We start from the raw sequence: 27,600 nt of genomic DNA on the forward strand, positions 1-27,600 counted from the left end.
GGCTCTTCCTGCCCGGCTGTTCATAGATACCCAAACACTGTCAAAGCAGTGTATTAGTTTTCTCACTGTGATACTGTACTCTATTTCACCTCCTCTTAATCCGTCTTCCAGCTCTGTCAGTGAATTCGCCCCAATGATTCTTAGACAAAACCTGAGATGCAGGACTAATAAACAGTGGCACAGAAGAAGCTGTGTGTTATACTGAAATAGATTTTACATCTGTTGTACTGGTGTGTTTTGTTTTTCTTGTCCTGCTATCACGAAAGAATCGTATTCACAGGAAGAGCCGCGGCGGTTTATTTAAAAAGCAGTTTCACTCAAAGTTGCTTCCACAGGATTGCTCTTATAATATTCTCTCTGAACATAACACAAACCCACAGCTTCAGGGAGCTGCATGGCAGTCTGCGTGAGCTCTGAATGTGAAATGTGGCTCTATCTTAGGCCACGTCTACAGGCTGGTATCTCCCTGATCTCTTAAAGTCCTCTTTCACTTAAAAATATGTTTTGCTTTTTGTTAGTTTTCTTGGATGTTTGAGCAGCATGATGTATATGCACAGTTTGACACCAGAAGGCTGTCAATGACATGTTCGTACGAGATGATTTTATGTCACAACTAGTTTTGAACTCCATCGTGGTCCGGTATGAAACATGAAACCTCCACTGCTCCAATACTGAGAATGAACTCTTTAATGAAGCAGATGTGTTGCATTCAGCTGTTAAATTTATGAAATGGAGGCGACTTCTAGCTCACCTGGTTGAGTGTTTGCCCTATAAAGACTCAGGTCTTTGCAGCGGCCCGGGCTCGATTTCAGTCCTTGTCCCTTTGCTTCATGTCATCCCCTTGCATATTTGTAGATACTGGATTTTTCAAGGAGGGAAAAAGATTAAGATTTGAGTAATTTTTGAGAAGGTAATTGAATTTTTTGTGGAAAAACTATACCAGACACAATCAATGATTCATAGCAAAGCATTTTTTATACATTTTGAAACATTTGAAGGGTAAATCTTTAGTATTAAAAGAGTTTGAGTTTTACCCCCAGGATCTCAACCCCCTCCTCACTTTTAGCCCTTTCCGTCTCCTCGTCCTTCCAGCTTTCCCTCCCTCTGTCTCCCTTTTCCCTCCTCTTTCCTTCTATCCCTGCCTCTCTACCTCCCTCCTTAATTATACTTTTGTTTTGCTCTCCAGCCTTTGTATCCTTCTCCATATGCCCTCTCACTCTTACCCTCCAAAATCCTTCTTTCTCTACCTTTTCAAAAATACCCATTTAACATTTATTTTTAAGCAAAAACTATTTATTCTTATGCCTTTATTTTGCCCACTCTCTCCTTTTCTCTTCCTCCACATTCTCAGTTTTTCCCTCAGTTTTGCCCCTCGTCCAGCTTGTGCGGTGCATTACTCCCTTTGAAGTTCGTATTCGGCTCTGTTCTTTTCTGTTCACGCCCCAGCGCTACGTGCTGTCAACGCTCCTGGCAGCAGATAATGATCTCCCACTGCTTTTGTAATTGGTCAAATAAACACTTGACAACACTAGTTTAAAACAGACAAGTTATTTGGTTTTAATTAACATAGTAGGGCCTGTAATGGCTTCATTAAAAATGCGTTATTTCAGCTGCACGTTTGATTATGTTGGAAACGGACATCTTGAGGGCCTGTGTTTATTTTCCCTTTCTTTTCTTTCACGGCGGAGCGTTGCTTAGTGTCGCCTCCCCTGTTATCAGTGTGTTTTATTCATTTGAATCAAGTGACTTACAATTGTGGTATTTATTTTAAACTTCGCGTTAAGTGCTAATTATGTGGTTTTGACCGTTGAAATCTGCTGCTTGATAATGCCAAATACATGAGGTTGATATTAGCTGATTATTTTATGTCATACAATTTTTCATAGGGAAATGAAGACAAAATATCAAAGATTGCCGAGAAGCACCATCTGTCTTTTTAATTGGTTCCAGTTTTAGGCTTTTTAATGCTGAGCCTCCAGATATTGTATTATCTATTTAAATTCTGCTTTTGTTCAATTCCATTTTTTTCAGTTCAGTTTTATTCTTTTCATTTGTGTATTTTTAATTAACAACTGGAAAACCTTTTTTTCCACAAATGCTATTTAGTGAGATGAAAATCTTTGAAAATTAATTTCATCTTTAAAAATAGTCGGCCCCTAATTTAGCTGATTGGTTTGATCTAAACTGGCTGATGGAAATTATATTGACTCAAGGTTAAAAACAAACTGCAAAGCGGAGATTGTGTCTGTCTTATGTATGTATGTTATGTATGTATGAATGTATGCATGGCTGTGTAGGCACAGGAGGAGAGAAAATGGCTTAGGCAGAGCAGAGGAAAAACAACAGCTTTGTTTGTTGACAGATGCCTCCATGCTTATGGTCTGTTAATTGGATAACAATGTAAACAATCACCGATGGCGCCCGTCTCCTGTGTCAGTGTGGCATCTTGTTTCCCTACTTTCTTTTTCAGACTCAGATGCTGCTCTCCCCCCATCGTCTCTCCCTGGTGCACGACGAGCACAAACTCTCATCCCGAATTTACTAAGAGCACACGCACACACAGCTTATATGTAGACCACAGACACACAACTACACACACACACACACCTGCTCCACCCCAAAGCCTCATTTACTCCTACCTGATGCTGTGGTGTCATAACAGCCTGTCGGGTTCATTAGCATGGCAGCCATTTGCGACGCGCTGCTCCTGAGGTGGGAAAATGAACGCAGCAGCCCTGTTGGTCGTTTTCCCCACCGTTGGGATGGAATATGTTTGCAGCACACACATAAAGACACACACACACACACCATTTTACCTCCTTCATCTCGCTCCCCTGCTGTGCTATGAGGCAGCTGACTAGGTGAGGGGCATAAGGTTGATGTGGCAGCCCCTCCCTGCCCACACTGGGCTTCCAGGGACCCTGCTGAAAAGTCAAGAGTCTTAATGACACGTTGAAATGAGGACAAGGAGATGAAAGACGTGGAGTCAAAGACCGCCGACGTGCACACGGTGTGACATTTCCAAACACCCATGGGTGATAGATTGGTTGTCTGATGCTGATGTGTCTTCCTTACCTTCCCCCAATTTACTTGCATTCTTTTTTTTCCTTACGTTTTTCTCTAAGTCCTTAAACACCCTCAAAAGTTTAAATGTGTTGATTGATAGGCTGTTATTATGAAATATATATTGGGGGGGGACATATATCCCAGATGTTCAATATCTCCCCCTAAATATAATGATTAAATAAAAGATAGGCACCGCTGTCCGGAATAAGCATTCGCAAATTTAATCAGGATCATAAATGAACATAACAATTTGCAATTATTGTTATTATTACAACTGGTTTTAGTATTATGGTGTACTGCAGTGTGTGTGGTTTGTCAGAATGGTGTTGCTGTAGCTCAGCAGAAGCCATTGCTTGACTGCTGTGGATAGGTACAGAACAGCAATCAATGTTTCTTCATATAATAATCATAATCATTGCCTTTCAGATGAGAAATGATTAGTCATTCATATCATTAACATAATGGCAAGAAGCACCACTTACCAATAATATTACTTTTATTGTTCACTCTGGTGAGTTCAGAATATGGACATAAAGGGAGAGAGAGAAAACATGAGGTTACCGACAGGGCGGGGACAGCAGGTGACATGGAGGTCAGCGAGAAAAAGTCAGGATACATGATAATATCAGCATGGCACTGGTATCGGCATATATCAGCTTCAAAATAAAATATCAGAATTGGCCAACAAGCTTATATCTGATACACCTCACTTGATAATTAGTGCAGCAATAACACAGATGTCTCTTACAGTTAAAAATATAAAAAGTGCAAAATAATTTTAAAAAACCAGCCATACAAACAAAAATACCAACCAACCAAACAAACAAACATTACGTGTAACAAATCAAAGTCAAGTCAATTTTATATATAAAGCCCATTTCACAAATCACAGTTTGCCTCAGATGGCATTTATGGCATACAACATCCCTCTGTCCGTAAGCCCTCACATCGACAAAGGAAAAACTCCCCCAGAAAACCTTATTATGGGGGCAAAAAACCCCATGACAAATTCAGTTCTTAATTTAAGCCCAACGGCTGTTGGTATCTAGATGTGTATCAGCATATTTTCTAGTTACTAGTACTTTATGACTAAAAAAATATGAAAAGAGCAATTCCATGTCTCATCGAGTTTTTAAATAGTTAAGAGTGGCAGCTCTTTACTTAGAGGTTAAAAAGTAAAATGACCAAAATCAAGTTAGATTTGTATTTGTGTGTTCAGTGTTGAGGAGTAACCACAGTAGTAACACGTCATGGAATTATGTATTTAGATAAGACATTACATAGAATTGTAATTGGATACAGTTACTGGGAAAAAATGTGTAATTTAATTACAGTTACTAATTTACATGTTGGTAATCATAAAGGGGGTTACGAAGAATAGAATATAACATTCATTCTGTTACTTCGCATCTTTTCGCCATGCAGAAATGCCTTGTTTTTGGCATATTTCTCTTCAGCGTAGGTTAGTAAAGCCATTGTGACAAGGAGGTGCAACACTTATGCACTCAACATTTTAGAACTTTATAGCTTTGTTGCTCAGTTTGAACATATTTGTTAGAAAAGTAATCAAAAAGTAATCAAATGTAATTGATTAAGTAATTAACATAATGGCAGAACTTGATTTTTAACAGGGTAACTAGAAATCTTTAACATTTCAAAAGTAGCCCTCCTAAAAATGATTGGATTTGTGTATAAAGATGGATTTATACTTTCTAAAATGCTTGTTTGTTAGGACACTATTAGCACTAACAGGGAACTTGTTATATAGTCTGCAGGACGTTGTGGTTCAGTTCATGGTCAGAGTTCACATTTCATTTCCTACAATAGTCTGTCTCAGAGCTATCACTCTGCTTGTTGTGAGGTCGACCTTTACCAGGCGAGCTTGCCCCCCCGACCTTCTACAGCAGGTACAGGGAGCTAGTTAATTATCCCGCTGTGAGGTTAGAATAGGAGCCCTAATCAGAGGGGCTGACGCAGCAGTCATCAGATAAGCCCCGGACACATCTCAGTGTCACACCACCTCGCCCATTCAGCCCAGGTGTTAGATTGGCCCGATGTAACATAACCCCTCCAGTGATTAGCTCACATAAGCTAAGAGAAAAACATAGGTCAGACCCCCTTCATGTCAGCTAACTCGATCAGCTCCGTTGTGGGTGGCACTGCATTATTCCTCTGCTTTTACACAATAGCTGTCATGCAGAGTACTGAACGCAGATAAATGTTTCTCTCCTCCACAGCATCAGCTACGTTCCTGTGTGACCTTTGTCACAGCTGAAATTAGTCATTATTAGCCATCAAAAACACACAGTTTTCCTCTCAATCCCTGCTACTCTCTCTCTCTCTCACACACTCACACACACACACACACACACTCTCTCTCTCTTTCTCTCCTGTGCTGTAACCTTCATCAGTTTGTTCTGGATTGGAGCCTTTTTAAAAAAACAAACTTGATGGTCCTCTTAGGGAAGCGAAGCTCGGATTACTGCCTAGACTTTTTTAAAACATGATGTTAGAATAATACACACTCTCTTACAATCACACACACACATTCAATGAACCCAGCAGTAAAGCTACACTGTTCTCCCGGCTGGATCGCAGGGCTTATATGGAGAGACAGTAGTGCAGAATGACTGAGGCTTTGTCTACACTCAGAGTTGCCGCTGATACTCAAAAAGTGTTAAAATGTGTTAAATTAATTAATCTAAAAATAATATCTTAATTTGTATTAAAATGTCTTAAATCAAATTTTCAAAAGTTTTTCAAAAGTAAACACATGAGAAGCAGTTTTAATGAGTCACATTTTCTGACGTTCCATCGTAAAATCTCAAAATAATTGGAAATATCTTTTTTCTTATAATTTACCAAATGTCTGTCACATTAACACTGCACAGATCAGCAGAGCAAAAACAGCAACACTCATATTTTGGATCAACTGTTTGCTAGCTAGCTGTCGTTGCACCCTGGTCAACATGAGGAAGTGCAAATGCAACAAAAATAGTCTATTTACTTAGATTTCGCAGCATGGCTGAACCCGACCGAAGCTCAGTGTATTTTTTATACAAAAAATATATCCAAACTGCATGATGGGAATCAAGTCAATGGAGTTAAAAACAATGACAGCCCAGAAAACTCACCAAGGAACACCACGTGATTCCCCAAAAAGTAATGTTTTACATTATGAAAAACATTTGAGCAAAACTGTCCCTAACCCTAAGTAACTGATTTCAGTTCATGCTCGTATTTAACTTTGGTTATTGTAAAATTGGTCTTAAATTTAATTACTAGCAACAATAATAAAAAAAGTTTTCATTCAGAATCGACAGAAACAAAATAAAATTTACAAAAATAATTAGGTTCGTCTGTGCGCTGTTACAACCATCACCCACTCTGGTTTGGTTAAAATAAACCCTTAATTCACCCATTAAGATGTGAAAATGTGCTGGTTCTATAGATGCTTAAATTACTGTTGATTGATATGGAGTCTGGTGGGTTTGGCAATGGCATTTTGGGGCTGTTCCTGGTTAAACAAAAATGATCTTACTGTTTGACATAAAGGTCTATCTCTGTAGGGATCCTTTTCATAATGTGGTCAGACATTTATGATAATAATCTGAGCCTGTCAATGGCAAAAAAAGTACTTTTAGTGGACCTAAATTGATGATGCTGAAATGCACTGAGTGGTTACACTACAGCCTATTTTACAGCTGCTAGTTGCAGCACTCTCACTCACTATTGGACCAATTTCATTGTTGATCCCATTAGTCACTCAAACAAAAACATGGGAAAAAAGCTTCTGGGTTGGAAGACACTTCAATTATGCTTTAAACTGCAGGAACCCTGCACACAAATAGGGGTAAATCTTACGAGGACTTTTAAGTGGTTTAGATGGTGTTGGTGTGAAACCGGAGATTTCCAAACATAGCCGCTTGTGTGGCACAGTCCTGTAAACTAAAGGTTTGTCTAACATTATTCTTACTAAGACTGGTGTTTTGGTCCAGTGTGCTGAGCACTTTGGTTTAAATCTCTTTCACTGTTCTTCAAAAAAGCGGTTCAGTGTAGAAGGCCAAAACAGAGGAAAAATGCAAGGCATTAAGCAGTGAGGAAACAGTTAGTCAATTGATGGATTAGTCCATTGGCAGAAAATTGTAAGCCAACAAATTTGTTGATTGTTTTTCCTTTTTTTAATACAAACCATTTGCTGGTTCCACATTGCTAGTTCAGTCTCCTCAAATGTGAGGATTTGCTGCTTTTCTTTGTTTTGTTTCACTGTAAATTTAATTTTTAGGATGGTTATAGACTGTTGGTTGAACTAAAAGTGAATTTAAAGATGACACTTTGGCATCTGGTAAGTTTTGATAGGTATGTTCTGACAATTTGTTGACTGATTAATCAGAGAAAATCCATGAAAAGAATCATTAGTCGCAGTCATTTGATTGGCAATGGTCTAATATATATTCCTTCTGCTTCCCACCACTGTGTGTCTTTTCAGATCACCCAGTTGGATCCAGGATCGACTCTGCTGGAGGCCAAGTTGTTTCCGCAGGAGACGCTCTTCCTGGAGGCTAAAGAATAGGAACTGGTCGTCTGATAGCTGAGAGGACTGACTGACTTATTAACTGGCTGGACACACACTAGTCACCGAGCATGGGCCCCACCAGTCCGGGCCTACAGTACACACACACACCCACACACACCCACACACACACACACACACACACACACACACACACACACACACACACAGACGTACATAAACACACTGGCATGCACGTCCAGTGACACACAAGTGCAAGTAAGCTTCTCTGCCCTCGGCCTGGTCGTGGCACATGAATCCCCAGTGTACACGTGTTGCACAGAGGAGCAAAGACAGTATCACAAGCACACAGCCAAACATTCACCTCCCTAACAACCATCTCTCTCTTTCTCTTTCTCTCTCTCTCTTTCTCTCTCTCTCTGTTCACGACTTCACGTTCCCAACTGCTGTGTCACGATTTTCTCTCACAACACAAATACACAAAACAGTACGATAACAGCATTCGAGAGACTAAGAAGACAAAATCTTTGTCACAGGAAAATAAATAAATAAAACATGGACTGCCCCTTCGATTCCACATTCAAAACACCAAGGCTGCTTTTTTAGAACATGTTTTTTTTGTGTTTGAAATCAAAAAAATGCTAAAAAATAAAATAAACAGCAAGAAGAGATGTTGCCTGGCAGAAGTCTGGGCTGTTTCATCTCCACCTGTATCTCCTCCCAAAACTTTCCCAAACTCCACTTCCCCACCCTCCCCTGCCCCTATCTTCCACCCCTTCACCCCTCCGTCCGCTGTCTGCCGCGGGGATGAGACGTGACGGGACACCTGCAGCATCTGCAGCACCTCCCTCTGTCTCCGCTCCCCCTGGTTTTAACATCCACTGCTCCACAAGCCAACGGATTGCTCAGTTTTCAGTTTTTTTTTTTTTTTTTTTTTTTTTTTCTTGATCCTTTTTAAGTTTGATGCTGTATTAGTTTTAGTTTGATATACATTATATAAAATATATGAATATGAACATCAATTCGTCTCACCCGGAAATCTGTTGAAACAAGCCCTGACACATATATACATACACATATCAGTTTTATCCAATTCAAATTATTTAAACGTGATTTGTTTTTCTTTAAAACCTCTGAAGTTATGCAAAAGTTTGAGAAATCTTTATTTTAGGGCATCTAGAGTAGATCCTGTTATTTAAAATCACTTAAATTAATAGAAGTTTTTAGCAAAGCGAAGAAAAGAAAAATAACACACCAAAAGAATTATAATAATAAACTTTATTTATATAGCACATTTCAAAACACAGCTACAAAGTGCTTAACAATAAATTGAAACACATTTAAAACACGACAATGAAACAAACTAAAATGACATAAAATATAAAAATACAAGAAGGCCAAAACTAAAATCAAGATAATAACCAAGATGCAAGATCAGTAAGATAGGAATAAAACCTACAGCTCAGATAAAAGCAGGATATGCTTTTCGAAGTATGTTTTTCGGCGAGACTTTAACAAAGACAGTGATTCAGAAAGCCTGATATCCTCGGGCACTGTCGTTCCAGACCTGACGGCCCTGATTGCAAAAGCTCTGTCCTTCAGCCTGGACTCTGGAACAGACAGAAGACCTCAGTTATCTGACTTGAAGATTACATTATTACCAAATCTAAAGTTTAAACGATAAGCCAAGAAATCCCCCTCTACAGACTTTGAGAGTTGGTTGCCTTAAATTGGTGAGACACCAGAAACCAAAACCTGAGTCAAAAGACGTGGATCACGCAGGCTTTTAGAGATTGTGATGTTAACTGTTCCCAGCGATGTTCATCTCCTTATTAATATCTGAGCAGTCAGTTTAATGTAAGTTTGATTACAAAATAACCTGAACACGGTGCTAATCTCACCCAGGTTGTCCATGTTCAGTTCAAACAGATTAAATATGCATCTTCACATCTCTGTTACCACCGGCAGACCTTTTACATACTTCTCTTAACAAATGTTTTAATATTCTCATTCACACGCCACCTGGTAATATCAGCCACACCGCAGCTAATTTCCTGCCTTAGCGACGAGAGATCACGCAGGCTTAGCCCTCCATCTGTAGCAGGGCTCCTCTGTCAGCTAAAGGCAAAGTTTGAGAACCCCAGCAGAGCTTGCATCACAGACAAACTGCTTTTAGGGGAAAGAAACAATACAAGAATATTAGGGCTGGATATCATTTTTGAAATTATGACACTAGTCCCAATACTAGCACCCTTAAAGTGATGAGGATACCAACAGAGTATTTAATTTGATACTTTTTTCTTTTTACTTCATTCAGTATTCATCATATGAATGAAAACATTCAATTAACTACTTTAATCAGGCTGTTCTCATTCACTGTTTGTTCTTATCCCTACAAAAAGTAATGCACTATAATTGGGCGACCTCTGGCTCGTCTGGTGTATCCCATGTGGGTTGGGGCCTTTGCAGCGGCCTGGGGTTTTACTCCAGCCTGCAGCTCTTTGCTACGCGTCATTCCCTCTCCCACATTTCCTGTTGATCTGTGGCTGTCCTGTCATTAAATGCAAAAATCATCCCAAAATGATCATTACAATCTGTATATAACCCACGTAACCGTGTGCCAGGAGGCTGAGATTGTGTGACCCATGTGCTTCAGGCTTTATCAAACATATAATGGGTGCATCAGGTGATGTAGTATAAAGAGTAACAAAGCAGAGGGAGAAAGATTGGAGTGGTAGATGGGTCAAACAAACACAGGACTTCGACCCAGGAGACCTGTGTTTGTGTCCCGTGTCAAACTAAAAGTTTGTGTTGAGTTATTTTAAATTAAGTATGTTCATAACGACACACTTTGCCATGATTCTTTACCTTAAAATAACCTAACCAGCAGAGGCACCTATTCTTAAGGTATCATTCGAACTGTGTGCCTAACTTTTCATAAAATATCATAGAGCTATTGTATGAAGATATATTGCCGGCTGAACTGCCAGCTCGATCAAAGACATCATGCTGAGCTTCACAACAAACTGTATCTGTTGCTTCTGCTGCTGTGGTGGGCTAATCACATGTATTAAAGATGGCTGAAATGTAATAATTCTAATTAATACAACTACTGAACAAAGCTGATGTTAGTCTTTAAATTGATATTGAATGTAGCCATTAACAGCAGCTATTAACAGTGAAATTCAGCACCTGCCTCTTCCACATCAGTTTTAATCTCTTACACATGTCAGAGTCAGACGTAATTGGTTGTGAACTCTGACTTCTTCAAGAAAATACTTTACTTGACTACAACTGAACTTTGTCCCTTTTGGGGAACACTGTAAGACCCTGTTTGGTCTCCGAGTAGTTTAATCTTTGTGAACCAGCTTAGATGAATCTAGACTAATGAGGAGAGGAAACCAAGTCTGTTCAAGCTGTTTTGAGTTCGTCTTGTTTCAAATGGGAGTTGTGTGAGCTTCACCTTAATCCTTGTGGGTAAAATAGACAATTATCTCATGAACCTCTGTGTGAATACTGCCATCAAACTCTGTGGTGTTTATTGTTGGAAAATAGGAGTCTTAAAATGTTTTGTAAGGTCATTATCAACCATGTAGTTCTCTTTGGAAGTGCAAGTTATACTCTAAAAATACTGGTACTACTTGCGTAATACACACAGTGAGTATATCGCACAAGCATCCTCCTCGACTGTGAGCGTGAGTTTGTGTTCGTCTTGTTTCTCACGCGAGGAATGAGTCGTCCTGATGTGCTCAGCCAGCCGCACTTCCCAGGGTTTGACCAGACAAGAGACTTTGCTTGAGGCGCTGACAGAGAGGGTGAGACAGAAACACTGCAGGACAAATTCTTACGGCTTTCTGTCTCTCTTCCTCTATTAATTCAAACATATTTAGCTTAAGCATTATTGTGAAACAAGCTATGGCAAAAGATTTGTGATATAATATCTTGATTTTCAACTATTTGCAAAGTGGAATTAACAGTAGAAAAACATTTGGCCATATAAACCAAAGACTTAGGTAAAAATTTAGGTTTTCCATGCCTCGAAAAAGCCTTGAAAAGACCTTAAAACTTGAGAACAAAGCCTTGAAAATACTTCAGTCAATGTACACAAGTAAGCAAAATGTAGATTTTTATTTTTAAAATTAAAATTAAAGATCTTTGGCATTGACTCATCCATAAATTCCATGTATTGTGGCAAATTTTGCAGCCTTTTCGGAGACCGCCCTGGGGAGCCATAGACGTGGCCTTGACTCTGGCTGGCTGTAGAAAAGATGGAAGGATGATGCAGTGTTCACTTCAACGGCATCAAGAAGACATAACAGGTAATGTGGTTCAGATATCCCTCAGTGATCTTGCAGAGAATACTTTTACATGCACAGTTAAGTCAAGCTACGCTTATAACTCGATTAGGTAATTTAATTGGACTGCTGTCCTTGTCCAAGTAAACAAGCACTGAGGGAGAATCGATCTGTTGACGGATGTATGTTGGACTTCGCAGGAGTAGGTGTCATTATGCCTTTCAGGTAGTTGCTATTGGACCTTCTTCCAGTCGACCTATTACGTCACATACCAAACAAGTTAGCAAGCGGCAAGCGGCAAACGGGTTGCATGTCGAACGATGAAAACATAGATAACTTTTTGTCACTGTATATTTCGTCATGAATGGTTTTTCCTCCAGGACTCACAATTGATACCTTTGTCTTGTTTTGTTTTCTTCCCTTCTTCTTCTTCTACTTTGTTTTTCTCGGCTTTCTTTTACGGATTTATGCTGCTTGACTTCCTGGTGAAAACTTGGTGCAGGACTATGGAGCATGTGCAGAACACCTAGACCTGGTCATGTCCAGTTAACGCGTATACATAAAAGAGTAAATCCACCCCAACCGCATTATCTAGGTGTGTTAGTCTGACTTAAAGAAGTCGACTTGGTACAATTTCCTGATTGTTTACCTGTATTTTAAAAGACCAGTTTTAGTCAGACTAACACAATACTTTTTCTATCATGTAAACATGGATAGTGGCTGAATGTTTCTCTATTCCAGCTTGAATTTTTTAATTCTGAGGAAAAGGCTTAAGTTATGTTATAACTGAGCTGTTTCAGTTTAAAAGTGATTTGACCATCATGCCTTTACGTCTTTAATCAGTACCTTGTCTTTCCCCCCAAATACGGCAATGTAGAGTCCCTCATTTCTCCCAAACAAGACCTTGAGAGTCAGTGGGGAGTCCTTGAATTTCACAAGTGAGAGCTGGCGCCCAGTTTGGTTCAAGGGAAATGCTGAACTTTGGTGAAGCTCTGAGAGCAAATGTTAAATGTCTGTGGATGACATTTGTATTACAGGGTACAGATAGATCACTGAGTTGGCTGTAGAGTCGTGTGTGCGTGCGTGTGTGTGTGTGTGTGTGTTGGCCGTACGGCTCGTGCAGCTCGGGGCGAGGGTGAGGTCACAGCAGAGCAGGGCAGGGAGCTCAGTGAGCGTGAAGCTCGGTGCGTTTATGCAGGAGACAGACAGGTGCACCTCTGCTCATCTGTCAGAGTCAGAGTCTTCCTCGGGGAACAGTCTGCATAGTGCAGCTCCTCTCAAGTGTGAGATTACAGTTTCTATCACGCAGCTTTTTGAATGTAATGTGCACAGGCATGTTCCTCTGTGCCGCTGCAGCTCGTGACGGTGATAAGGTCGGAAACGCCAATGAGACATAATGATATTCCTCTTCATACCTGACCAAACTTGTCAATAGTTGTTTTTGTTTCACTCATCAGGGAATTTAACTGTTAGTGAGAGATGTATGACAGTTGTGTAACAGGGTTTTGTAGACATATTTGATAAATTAGCACTTTTCGCTTTTGCAATTCAAAGATTGAATACAGCACAGAAGTATTAACTCAAACATTTAATATTTGTAATTTCCCTTCACACAACAGAGGAAGAGACGTCAGTTTTTGGGTGGCAGCAGTGAAGCACTTTTTCAAGTAAACAATTCACTGAAAATGACACAGTCAGGGTCCTTCTGAGAGTAAAATAATTTGTTAATGCCATGGACTCTCCTCTTAATGCAGTGGCATAGGTTTTCTTTCAACGTTGTGTCCTTTGCTAGAAATCTTTTTTTGTGCACCAATTTGTTCCTTTTCTGCATCAGTTAATAGTGTAAATGTCTCATCAAAACAAAATTCCTCTGCTACTTTCATATTTTTATCTTTTGGGGGGACAAATGCATGCATTCTAAATATTGAGATGGAAGTGTGATGCAAGTCCACAACCAGCTGAACATGAAGACCTTTCAGAAATGAAGTGCAAATAAAATGAAATCAAATTAAAAAAAAATCAGGAAAATAAAAACAGTTAAAAATAATTAAATAAAACAAATAAGTGAAATAATAATACATTAAATAAACAAGAATTAAATAAAATAAGAATTTAAAACTAATTGATAAATAATCAAATAGATGTGTTGTCTAAACAAAGAAATTGAATCAAAACGTAGAAAACAGACAGTTGGAGGGGGCTACTGGTTACATTAATTTGTTTCTAATACTTATTTACAAAAAGTCAGGTTTTAAAATTTTTACTTAAACCTAGAATGTATTTTTTATGAAGGAAAAGGCATCAGTGTTTTTTTTTTTCTTTCTTTTTTTAGACATATTAGTCAACTTTTGGCTGGATGTCTTAATCAGAGCCTTCTGAGCAGCACCCCTTAAACGTGACACAGGGGGATGAGAAAGTGTCTGTGTGGTAATGAGCTTACTCTGCCGGCTCCCCTGCCGCAGATTCAGTGGTGGCAACATCAGGTTGCTGTCTTGATTCCCCGGCGACAAAAGAGGAAAGCGTCCATGATGTTTAACCAGCTCCGCCGGGGTCAAGAATGCAGCCCACTGGCGAGGGAACAAAATTCCTGACACAAGTGATCTCTCCTCCCTCCTTTTGATGTGGGACCCACTGAGATCTCAGAGCACGGCGGCTCCTTGAATCACAGGATCTCCGCTCGTATCCCAGACTGGCCTAACCTGGAGGGTCACCCCAAGTTTACTTTCTCAGAGACGCCGGCCCTGCCCAAAGAAACAGAATCTATGCAGCTTAAACTGTTGGGTGGGCACAAAAGGAGGGTCATCTCTCTCTGTCTCTCCCTGTTCACAGTGCTGTTTGTTAATGATACAATAGACATGGAAAGACTTTGGTTTTTATCTTGGAAAAACAAAACACATTTTCCTTGCAGCCATGTGTGATTTTTCATTTACATGTGGCTGTAAATAGGTCTAAATTCTTAGAAGCACTTTTAGCTTTTACTCTTATTTCCATATAACTCTGACAAACAATGCCAAATTAAATGTATTTTACTCCATGGTGGCCAGTCTATTTGAAACTTTGAAAATACAGGCCTAATTTAATCAATCAATCAAACAAATAATAGCAGAAAAAAAGCTAATGAACGTAAATTGATGTAATTATACCTCCTGTTGTAATTACTTTGACTATTGCAATTGTTAAAGCTTTTTCTGCTTCTATAATGGGAAAAAATAACACAGTAAGTTTGAGCAGCCAGACCTTGTGTCTCTGTGCTGTCTGACGTGAGTTGTGGAGGTCAGTGCAGTTTTATTGGGTTAACATTTTAATGAGAGGCGCGTGCAGCCCTTAACTGAAGTACTATGAGCATTTATTGGCCGTGCAGCCGACCTGTGGATTCTCCCTCGTGCTGTTTTCAAAAAACAAACAGACATGAAAACTAAACATAAATAAATAAGCCATGCGAAGCCAATCTAATGTTTATTCTTCAACGGAAATCACATTTAAAGCTAATTATACCTAAAGATCTCCTAATGATTTTTTTCTACCAATATGAAAACTACGACACTGATCAATAATTTCATATATTTTTGGTTTAGTTCGTTTTTGTATTTGAGGTAATCTTAAATAGTCGCGTTTAAGATTAGGTATTATGCTTTCTTTGTTTTATGTTTTTGCTGTGAAAAGTGCTCTCCTTCTTTCCATGCATTTTATTTATATATTATTTTAAGAATTCCAATGTGCAATAGAGGAAAAAAACCCGAGATCATAGGCTTTGCTGAGCCTATTTTTAGGGTGCGATATCACATCGCGTTATTCAGTAATTAATTTTGTATTTAAAGCCATCTGGCAATCAGTTGTTCATATGTGATGCTAAAGGAAATATTATATTCCTCAGATGAAGAAAGTGAAAGTATATATATATATATATATATATATATGTGTGTGTACACACACACACCGATAGAGGCGTTACTGTTATTCTGTCAGTTCATTGCATTCCACTACGAAAATCTGCCTTTTTTCTCTCCCCATGACGCATTTTTTGATAATGCTGATTGTACTTACGCGGACTGCACCAGGGGGCGCTGAAGGGGAGAAATTGCGTCTCCGCTGTGACACCTGATCTCACTAATTGTTTCAGATGAGAAATTTAAAAAAAAAAAACAGCAATCATTAATAAAATGAAAAAGCTCATTTAAATTTATATAAAGAAACATGTTCAAATAATAAAACAAAAGAATCAAAATAATTTTATTTCAATTTTTCACAATTGCAAAGAAAAGCGAATACTGATTTTATTAATATTTGTTTGTGGTTTAATGTAAATTGATACAGTACTGATATCAGCTTGATTGATCCACAAGGTTGGTAAAAACAAATCACTTAAATGCGCACACACAGCTGTGATTCGTTTGGCCTATCACTAAATATGAATGCGCTATTAAAGTGCGGAACTACAAATTGACCTAAATAAATATGACTAAAAAAATCGTTCTTAATGTATTTATTAAATTGTTAACTTCTCTATAAAAGTGTAATCACTGCAGCCCTCGCGGCCTCAGACGGCTTGTTGCTCAGTTCATTTATAGTACTATGTTCCTCACGCGCACCTCCAGGTCCGTCTCCTTAACGCTGCAGAGGTTTTATAAAAACCTGTGGTATTCGGATTATCAGCCGCATGGGATAAAGCAATAAATGGGCCAGTGGGGTCCTGAATGGGTGCAGTGGCGTGAAGGGGAGTAATTACAGCTTCATATTAATTGTGTTTTTTCTTTTTTTTTTTCTAAGCGCACATAGTCACATACACACACACACACACACACACACACACACACACACACACACACACACACAGGAGCGAAGCGGTGGTGACATCTAGGAGGGCCAAGTCTTTGTGCTGAACACTTCAAGTTTCAAAAACAAGGCCAATTGAAGCGGCGGAGCTCAAAGCCGGCACCATTGTAGGCGAACACATTGAGTTTTGATTGGGGACAATGGTGTTTCTCAAATTTCTAGCAAAAAGAAAGCCATACTCCATCTGTGATCTCAATGAGCGCCTATTCATGAGCTTCCTTCTTTTCTGCGCCATTCGTTGGTGGAGAAAAGGAGGCAGATGTGGAGGGATAGAGCAGGGGAGAGTGCATTTTAATTGGCTGCAGTGTGTAGGTCTGTCTCTGTCTTTTTTTTTTTCTCTTTCTCACACACACATAGACACGCAAACACACTCACACTGGAGTTATATGCCACTATAGGGCTTGCAGAAGGGAGAGCGAGAGAGCCCAATAATCTCGCCGTGTGTTGATGAACACTTGTAGCCCATTCATTAAACAAAGATAATCCCTGCCAAACCTACCTCGGGGGCACAAAAACGGTATTTTCTCTCTCCCTCTCTCTCTCTCTCTCTCTCTCTCTCTCTCTCTCTCTCTGTGTGTGTGTGTGTGTGTGTGTGTGTGTGTGTGTGTGTGTGTGTGTGTGTGTGTCAGTGTCAGTGTCAGTGAGAAAGAGAGGGAGAGAGATTGCCTGAGTGCTGGCCAACAGCTTTGGCAGAGAGGGACCCTTCAAATCTTTGAAATATTCATACGCCATGGCAGGGTTATCCCCCATTTACAAATAAGTGTTATTCTAGCGGCTGAAGAGTGATGCTTGAGAGACCTCTCTCTGCCTCTTCAGCTCAAGTGTTTGCAGCACATGGCCTTATTACCCGGTCAATCCTGCTGTAATTTAGCCTGCATGGCTGTTTGTCTTTTTGACTTGTGCAAGGCTGGACTGCAGGCTGAGAGCAATCCCACTTTACAGAATCTTTGGAGTTTATTCTCTAGTGGTGCTAAGTACAGTTACTCAAATATTGTAGTCAAGTGCACATCCTTCTACTTAGTATTTACATGCAGTGCTCCCTTTTTACTCTATTAGTTACATAGTTGACTTTTATATAACATGTTGGACTGTTACTGAGTGACAAAGCGTAGATTTCAGGGGGACACAGGGGGCACGTATGGATGTATATCACCTCCTGCAAAATAAAAACAAAAGTAAGGTTTGTAGCAGCCAGTGAACTTTAATGTGCTAAAATTAAAGAAACTGCCATAAATACATGCAGAAAAATGCAGAAAAAGGCAAATATTCACAAAGTCTTTGACACTTAAAATTTCCTAGTCGTGGACCCCAAATCCCCCACCACCTATATGGTGTTGGTTAAATCAAACTAGCCAAGAGGTATAGTAGTGAAAATTTGCTCCACCTTAATAAATACTGCACTCATATTCACAGAGGCGATTGTAATGCATAATGTCCACTCATGTTTGGATTATCAAAGTTTTAATACTTTCTGGTATTAGGTACTGTGATTTATATATCAGTGTAGGGGGTAGTTGGGGTGTAACTTTTTCTTTTTCTTTTTTTAATATATCATGAGCCTCCTGAAGCCACAAACGTTTTTCCATGAGTCTCCCTGAGTGACTTTGGAAAATATATGCCCTCCCCCCCGCACCACAAATAACCATTTTTGACAGTTTCTGGCTGTGATAAATGGTGTGATTTTGGAGATTTTTAAGAAACATGCATTTCAAACCCATTCGTAGGTTTCGGAGTTCTACGCATGTATAAAATGTCAGCAAAATATGACCATTTAAAGCTGAATGCCATTTCCCAAGGCCAAATCTAAAAAGATAACTCCCTCCTCAGTGCTTAAAATATTGTTTTATGTGCCTCCCATGTTTTGCACAATCCCCTCCCCTCTCATAAATAATCATACATCATCATACATAATAATGTACTCCTATAGTGATTCGTTTTGCATAATGTGTACTCTTTGGATATTTTTGCAGGCACTACTTTTGTGATTTTACCTACATTTGGAATACGTTATGGTATTAGGGACTGTACTTTATTTATCAGAGTAAGAGTTAGTTGGGGCATGACTAAGGGTTTTTATCATGACCCTCCCCGAAGCTACAGATGCTTTTCCTTGAACTTGAATGCTTGGGAAAAATGCATGACCCTATATATATATATATATATATATATATATATATATATATATATATATATATATATATATATATATAGATATATATATCTATTTATATATATAATTTTTGTTTTGTGTATTTTCTTTTATTATATATATATATAATTTTTATTTCATGTATTTTCTTTTATTTTTCACCTTGCATTACTATTATCTATTTATTTTACATTTTGAATACTGGTATTACTTATTCTCAAGTAAAAGGGCCTTGTCATGATGCACAATTAGTTTAAATGTTGATAATGACTTCCTGCAGACCTCATGTGCAATTATTGGATTCTGTGGTGGAAAAATAATAACAGCACACTGTGGCACATTAAGGTAATCATCGCCTAATATGATTACAAATGAACTTTAGGAAAGCTTTAATTGATGTTACTGTTGTAAGTCAGAGGGAAAGCAGGCTATAAACTCCCCCATCCGTGTGTCCGCTGACTCTGCAGCCCTTAAAGGAATGCATTTAGCTTGATCCATTCCCCTGCGCAGTGGAGCTGGTGTGAAGTGGCAGGTTAACAGCTTCTTGTCTATAAGCCTGGGCCTACTCGGTGTGCCTGTCAAGCGTGTAAATACTTCAGTGAAAAACCCCGTGCGTTTCTTTTCTCCGCGGCCCCTTGTCTAACTGCTACTCTAACCTCTGCCTCTGTGTGCCGGAGCCGGCTGCTGCAGCGGGAGAGCGCGGGAGGGGATCCGGGCCCAGCCGGGCTGCAGGCGGGGCAGCGGCAGTGGGAGAGGCCGCTAGAAAGCCGCACCGGGGTGCAGGGGCAGCGGAAACATGCTGCTACATATGTTGGGTCAAGCATGGCCTTTGTTGTGATCTTAAAAGGGTGTTAAAAACCCACTCGTCTGTAGCCTTCCTTAAAGAAATGAAAGCATTGCGAGGTTTTTTTGATGCATAGGCCTAATGAAGTGGTTAAAAGAATGTTGGATTTTCTAAGTGCTCACAGTCACTTTTAATTGCGCGGGGGGCATTTTTAATTGGGCCAGGGGAATAATAGTGAGCGTAATCCCTATCATAATGCATATTTTTTTTAAAGTGAACTTTCCGTTAGGCTCAAAATATAACCGTGAAGCAGCAAAGTTTGCACGCCTGCACTGTAAAATCTGATATGTTGATTTTAAGTTAAATTATCTTGGAAACCGATTGCTTTGAAAAAGAAAAGCAAATATAACTACAAATCTTATTTTATGTTTACTTTATATCCAAAGAGTGGTAAGTTAACTTTCGCTATTCGAAATTTCGCTATATTTACTTAATTTACTTTATTTTTTAAGTAGTTGCTACTTCAAAATGACAAGTGGAATTACCTTGTTCTTTTTAAGTATTAGCAACTTCAGTAAACCAAGTTAGTCTGACTTAAAATGTACATGACGAAGACGATTTTGCCAGTGATAAAGGCAGAAGATCTGCCAGTTCTTTTTTGTTAACGTGTTTAACAAAATATTAATAATATAATAATTATGACTGACTGTGTTGCAGCAGCAGAATACAGATATATAGCTCAGTAAACTTGGTTTACCGATGTCACAAAAACTTAGAAAGATTGATTTAGTTAAACTTGTCATTTTTAAGTCGCAACAGTGTCACAATGTTAGGTAAATGTAACTAAATTTTGTATTATAGTTAACGATTGTATGTAAAGTAAACATAAATTAAAAAAATTATAGGCCTAGTGATATTTACTTCAGATTTTCAGTTTCCTAGATTTTTTTTTTTTTTTTAAGGAAAATCAACTTTTTCAGATTTTACAGTGTAGAATGAAATCAGTTTATTCGGAACTGTTGTTAATTTAAGTGCACACCTTTCTGACTTATTAACTTGTAATAATATTAAACACGGTGGCTCTCTGTGGACATATAGCCATATAGGCTAGCGCAATAAACGCCTTTTAAGTCCAAGTAATTATCAGTTAAAATCCACTTCTGTCACTTGGAAGCTGATGATAAGAGCTGGTAAATTGGCCCCTGCAAGTACTTCCAGTCACTTGTCTTTAACTGTTCTTTTTTTGTTTTGTCTCGGCCTTTACGTGCTGAGCAGCCACACTAATGATGAGAAGGACAGGCTGTTTTATTTTTCAATCATTCATCCTGAGGTGAGAGCAGACGCCTGTAATCTCTCCACTGAGCGCCGGGCCTTCTCTGCAGTTTGCAACTATCACTTTACCACGCAGGACGGGCAATTTTCATCCGAGTGAGATCGTCGCCCATACAGATAATTACTTTGAATGTCAAAAAGATGTAGTTTTAATATCGTCTCTATTAGCCTGTTGGCTAGGTAATTAAGGTGCAGATGACAGCGGCGAGGGAAACAGATGGCATTTGCTTACAGTGATTCAGAAAGTAAACAATGAGCCTGGGAGGGGAGAGAGGCAGGGCTGCGCGCACTGACTCACTGCTGCACACCGAGCAGCCATTTCTTTCTTCATCAGCTCTCAAGTTGTTGTTCCTCCTCACTAAGACTGTTGTTATCGTCCTCCAAGGGACTTACAATTGTTGATTTAAAAAAAACAACAACATCTATAACTTTTTAATCTCAATTCAAATACGTGCATGAATTATCTCCTGAGTGAACAGGTGAGGAAGCAGGTGGTTTGCGCGAGTTGCCCTTTTATAGCTGTGCGCGTCGCGGACTTCTTAAATCTCCGGAAGCATTACAGTATTATCGTTAGTCACTTAATAGGAGGCGATGGGAGGACGAGACACCCCGCGGCAAAACACTAATTCAGCAGAATTTAATGATAAGACAGAGGAAATGATGGGCAAATCCTTTTATTTCATTTGCTGATAATTTGTTTAAAAAATAACAATAAGTGAACAACAGCCTGTATAAAATCCCTATAGTGCAATTAATTCTAACCTTTAGACGGCAAGAGAAAAGTTAACTTAATTCGATTTTTATTAGACTTTGATTAGACTATTTTCGTTAATAATAATAATTGTAACAACAGTAACAATTATAATAATGCAAAAGATAATATAACGTATTCCCACTCCTATTTTTTTTTTCAATCTGTATAGGCTATAAAACGTAAGCTTAATGTTTAGCTGAGATTAAATAATTATAAAAGTTAGGATGAGAATAAATATGGCCTACATATATTTACTGTACAATAAAAAACAAATTGGAATAATCTGTATATGCTTTAAAAAATAATAATAATAGTTATACAATTAAAACGTGATTTTAAAAATATATTACTGTAAAGATTAAAATGATTAAACGTGCACAATCGTGCGCCAAAATAGAGCCAACTAATTTGTTATATATAAAAAAAAACAACAACAACAACAACTAACAAACATTGTCTTCTTGTGCGGCACGGCGTGTCAGACTGATGGGATGGATAATCGAAAAATGAGCAACTTTTTTTCAAAGCGTTCTTGAAAGGCGTAAAAGCGAAAAATCGTTAATATGGATCAGTTTAATGTAAGATACTATCAAATTTGAAAAAAAGGAAAAGAAATAAAAACACAGGAAACTTGTGGTTTTGCATGCCCATTTAATCCAAGACTCCATTCAACAAAAATCATTTAATTTTTAATTTAAGAGATGTATTTTAAAAAAGTATTTCTAAACAATGTATAGGCCTAATACATAAAAAAATAATATTTAGGATGTAGGATATAATAATAGTTAATTAACGAAAAGTAAAATTGTATTACTACTACTGTGTCACTACGCTTTTTTTTTCTTTTTGCCTCAACAGACTTCATGAATTAAATGTTTAAACTGTTATCAATGAAAATGTAAGTATAATTAAAACAGATTTCGTTCGATGTTTTGAAGCTAACACGAGACCACATTATAATTTGGACAGGGTTAAACCCTCCGTCGTTTTCCTGAAGCGAGTGAACCGAGCACGTTTACCGTTCAGCATCATCGATGGCTTCACTCTCTGCAGTCAATAACTGCAAATATCGACTCTTTTTCTGACAAATCATTTTCCGCCTCCTCTTGTACCAATAAAATAAATGATACTTACCTTCCCGGTTGACGAGATTACAGTCAGCATCATCTTTATTTTGGGGAAATATAAACTAGGCTATAATTAGCAGCCTGAACACACCTAGACGCCAGAATGGAGACTTCACACCCCAACATGCATGTCGCCAAATGATACAGAATATTTCTTGAGAAATATAAAGAAAGTTCTTGGAAGGGATGAACATTTTCCTTCATTTAGGGCTGTTATTTGATCTTTTAGTGTCCTGTTTGGAAGCATCTCGCTCCATGATAAAACTGAATAAATGGTATAACACAGGCTATTGTTTTAAATCTATTTAAAAAAAATCTTTTTTTAAAATACACTGCATCGATTTTAGCTTTCCGGGAACTCCCTTCAGATTCTTAACACTTGATATTTGGAATAAGAGCTCAGGTGGACACAGTTGAAAAAAGAAGCAAGCCAATCAGATTGCTCCTTCCCCCTTTGGCCAATGACAGACGCCACATTGTTGTCAAATTTGTCTAATGAAAACGTAGGAGCAACAATAGAGAGGGGAGAGAGGGATCTGTATCCACTGACAATCTCTGGAGGAAGTTAGTGTCTCAGGCTGCGGCGAGTAACAACCTCGGCTCCTCCTGGACAGTTTGAACTTTCTCTCGGGGAGGAATGATCGCTCCTCTGCGCTCCTGCTCTTTTCGGATTTAAACTCGACACTATCTTCGCATTTGTGGTTTTTCTGTACATTCGTTGAACAGTTAACGTTAGAGTTTCGATCATAGAGTTTTGCACGATAATCTCATCAGTAGACAGACACCGTTGCCTTCACCTGTTGCCCAGAGATGTTTAGCACCGCTGAGCAGATGTGAGCGGCTCAATACTCGTTAAACCAAATCAGATAAGTCAGAAAAAAAACGCATTTTTCGTGTTTATAGTTCAGTAACATCAACGCGGGCATGGATCTGAGACCGGAGCTCCCCACAGTCTCCTCTGCCTCTCAAGTCCACCCCGGAGCGGCAGCAGCGGCCGCGGCAGCCTCCATCCCGGTGTCCATGGCCAGCAACCTCCTGCGCGGCCCTCCGCTCCTCCTGCGCGCCGCCGACAAGTACCCTCGCACCCCGAAGTGTGCCCGCTGCAGGAACCACGGCGTGGTGTCCGCGCTCAAGGGCCACAAACGCTACTGCCGCTGGAAGGACTGTATGTGCGCCAAATGCACCCTGATCGCAGAGAGGCAGCGGGTGATGGCGGCGCAGGTGGCTCTGCGGCGGCAGCAGGCGCAGGAGGAGAACGAAGCGCGAGAGCTGCAGCTGCTGTACGGCACGGCGGAGGGACTCGCGCTGGCTGCGGCTAACGGCATCATCCCACCGCGGCCAAACTACGAGGTGTTCACCTCTGTCAACAGCGAGAGTAACTCAGGTGAGTGGAGCTGATGATCAGTCATATAAAGAATAAGAAGTGTAATTATTTATTTTATTAGAGCAGATAGAGAAGTCTAAAATCTGGCAGACTTGAGTTCTAAAATCAAGATTAAATCAGATCTCAATAAATAGGCCTGAATATGATTTTTCTGTCCATGCTATTATGGCCTGTTTGGCGAGCTTTGCTAGGAGACTCAGTGACTAGAATCATGGTTTGTTTTTGCTTATTAATTTATTTAATATTAATATTATGTTGTTTTAATTTATCAGGTATTTTACGTTGCCACTTTTGCAGTTTGGGGGTAAATGTTTAACCCTTTGAACCTGTTTCCTAATGCGTTCAAACAGTTTGCACAAGCTATTCAACCCGTTTAAACCCGAGCAGATAGGTTTGATTTCTTTTTGAAAACATGAAAGGGAACGAAAACATGTGGCAACGTTGAGATGGCAGTGAGCAACTTGGCAAAACAAATTAGCAAAAGGTGAGAGGAAAAGTGTAGCCTATAAATTATGTTAGAGGAATGTATATATATATATATGTGTGTGTGTGTATATATGTGTGTATGTATGTTTATGTTATTTAATTTTTAAATGTATATACTTTTCTTGTTTGTTTTTATGCTTTATATGGATTTTTTTTCTATTTTCAGGACATTTTCCTGTTTGTTTTATTTTTAAATTAATTTCTTGCTAAGTTTTGTACCATGTCTTGTCAATCATTGCCTCCTCCTAATATTTTCTGAGGGTTAGTATAGACGTCTTATAGCTGCTGCCTCTTTAAAGGCCTTTGTGATGTAGTTTGAAATTCCACACCTCTGTTGCTGATTGATTTAGGCTACTGGACATTCAGCCTAAAAACATTTATAGGCTACTATGTTGGCATATTTGGCATAAAAATCTTACACACGGCTATGTTCTGATAAACAGATTCGAGCATCCAGAAGTATGACCTGTTTCCAAAGAGCCAGCTGTCCGGCTCCGCCACCCCGCAGCAGACTGTGAAACCGGCCTCCACCGAGAGTGACTCGGCCCCGGGCATCTCCTCCCCAGACGGACGGCACGGAGGCTCGGGTTCAGAGAACGGAGACAGCGAGTCCTTCATCAACTCACCGGTGTCCAAGCCTCTAAAAGACGGAGGAGAAACTCCCGGCTCCGTCAGCTCCATCGGCTCTGACTCCGGTTCTGAGACCGACAAAGACGAGCAGGAGCCCTCCCCGTCCTCCGCGGCCTCCCGCCACATGAACGCCATCGACATCCTGACCCGAGTGTTCCCGAGCCACAAGCGCAGCGTCCTGGAGCTCGTCCTGCAGGGCTGCGGCAAAGATGTGGTGCAGGCCATCGAGCAGATCCTCAACAACAGCGGCGCTCAGGGCCCCAACAAGACCGGGACGGATGAGACGTGGACGGCAGAGAGGGTGCTCCAGAGCGCGCAGCAGCCTCCGCCGTCTTCCGCATCCACCACCGCCCCGACGAGGCCCATGTTACCCGGCGCCATGACGCTCAGCAACCGCTCTGCGTTTTCTCCTCTGCAGCCAAACTCCCCGCACTTTGGCGCCGACCCCAGCACCTATCCTCTGGGCACCCACCTGGGACTGAACCCGCTGCGCCTGGCCTACTCTGCGCACAGCCGGGGACTGGCTTTCATGACGCCCTACTCCACCACCGGGCTGATGCCCACCCTGGGCTTCAGACCTCCGATGGACTACGCCTTTAGCGACCTGATAAGGGACAGGACGATGTTACACAAGGAGCAGGGCTATGCCAGCGGCCTGTACGGGCCTCTGGTCAACAACACGCCGGAGAAACAGTGAGGCCGGTGGACTGAGCGCAGAGACACATTGCGTTGTATTTGTAGCCACAAGTGTTGAATGTTCTGGCGAAAATCTGTGATGTGTTTTGGCTGCAGGCTGCTGTATATAATAGGATTATCTGGCTTGTAGTCAAATGGTCTGAGAGGGGAAAAAAAACTAAACTCACTTAAGTGTAATTTTCAAAAATGATTTTATATGTTTGACTAAGAACGTTTGGATGACATTCCCCACGTATGGACAGGATCAATAAAATAACAAAGCTGAAAAAAGAAGATATTTATACATTCCAAAAATAAGTCATAATGAGATAGTAAAAACAGCTGCAAAAAACGAGCGTTTATTGCTGAATTTTATGTCATTTCTGCAGGATTTTAAATAAAAGAGCGAAGAAATGATTTATCAGTTATGACTTCTTAGCCCATCACATTTTCAGCTGGTTGGTGAAACTAAAGTGCATATGATGCTCAAATCAACTCTGAAATATGCATTTCTTTCTCACCCAAACATGGAATATTAAATGAGGCTAAATTAAGTTATTATAACATGTAGATTACGGATGTTAACCCTATCTCCTGATGTACAAGTTGAACTAATGATGTATAAATGCCATCCCCCTTTTTTCCTCTTATGTATGATTTCACTTATCTCACCTCTTTGTTTAGTTCATTTCCAACTGCCTGTATTATATATCGCATTTGGTAATATGAAACGCTATGCTATATTTGACCTTTCATTTATCCGTTAGTCAGCTCAGATATTTTTGTGACAACGTGCTGGATCAAGTCAATTCATCTTCAAAATGTTACACGCTGTGCTGTCACATTGTGTGAATATGCTGGAAATAAATGTTATTTTAAAGAAATTGGGGAGAGTATAATTATTTTGTGTTGAGACTAACTGAAGACAAAACCATCCACATGCAACACATTTTATTTTGTGAAGAGAGCATCAAAAATTCAACTCGCACAAACTGAAAACCTTTCAAATGAGTTAGATATTTTGGCCTGTGGTGTGTAAATCTCTTTGGACAGCAAATCCACAAAAGCCTACTGCAGGAAATGAGCGTTTCAGGTAATAAAATCAGGCAATAATAAGGATACATGGGTAGATAGATAGATAGATAGATAAATAGATAGATAGTTACAAAAATGCACATGAATTGCTGCAGTATTATTTGTCTATTCTACAGAATCAGAGTGAAGTAGAAAAACATAAAATTTACAGATGCATTTTGAGGTTTTTGTATCATCAGCACACGGAAGCGAGATATTACATAGCTCAAGTTTTAATTGACTGCGTTTCTTTTGGCATTAAAACATTTAATCAAATAGATTGAATAAACAAACAAACAAACAAATAAATAAATAACCCCTTTTAACAGAAGTTTTTAATACTTTTATAAGCAGCCGGGTGGCCACCCGAAGGCCCTTTGAATTTGTAATTTGTACATCCTTTTTATTTATCTATTTAAATTAAATCCGATTATTAGATAAATCTTCGTTACTAATTTAGATAAACTATCTTATCCA

At 39.5% G+C, this 27,600-nt stretch overlaps 2 protein-coding genes across 2 annotated transcripts in view; both read left to right on the top strand.

Moving 5' to 3' along the window:
- faf1 (Fas (TNFRSF6) associated factor 1) overlaps positions 1-8,622 on the top strand; it is an 83,737-nt gene extending 75,115 nt beyond the window's left edge. The window contains exon 19 of the mRNA XM_042480971.1: positions 7,556-8,622. Within this exon, the coding sequence (XP_042336905.1) occupies positions 7,556-7,639 (84 nt within the window). The 3' untranslated portion in view covers positions 7,640-8,622. The remainder of the gene's footprint in view (positions 1-7,555) is intronic.
- A 2,863-nt stretch (positions 8,623-11,485) lies between these two features.
- On the top strand, positions 11,486-26,870 carry dmrta2 (DMRT-like family A2). The gene is made up of 3 exons (XM_042512138.1): positions 11,486-11,919; positions 23,778-24,258; positions 25,188-26,870. The coding sequence occupies exons 2-3, from the start codon at positions 23,799-23,801 to the stop codon at positions 26,069-26,071; spliced, it is 1,344 nt and encodes a 447-aa protein (XP_042368072.1). The 5' UTR covers positions 11,486-11,919; positions 23,778-23,798; the 3' UTR covers positions 26,072-26,870.
- Positions 26,871-27,600: the final 730 nt, after the last annotated feature.

The sequence above is a fragment of the Plectropomus leopardus genome, chromosome 3, assembly GCF_008729295.1.
Source record: "Plectropomus leopardus isolate mb chromosome 3, YSFRI_Pleo_2.0, whole genome shotgun sequence".
NCBI lineage: Eukaryota > Metazoa > Chordata > Actinopteri > Perciformes > Serranidae > Plectropomus > Plectropomus leopardus.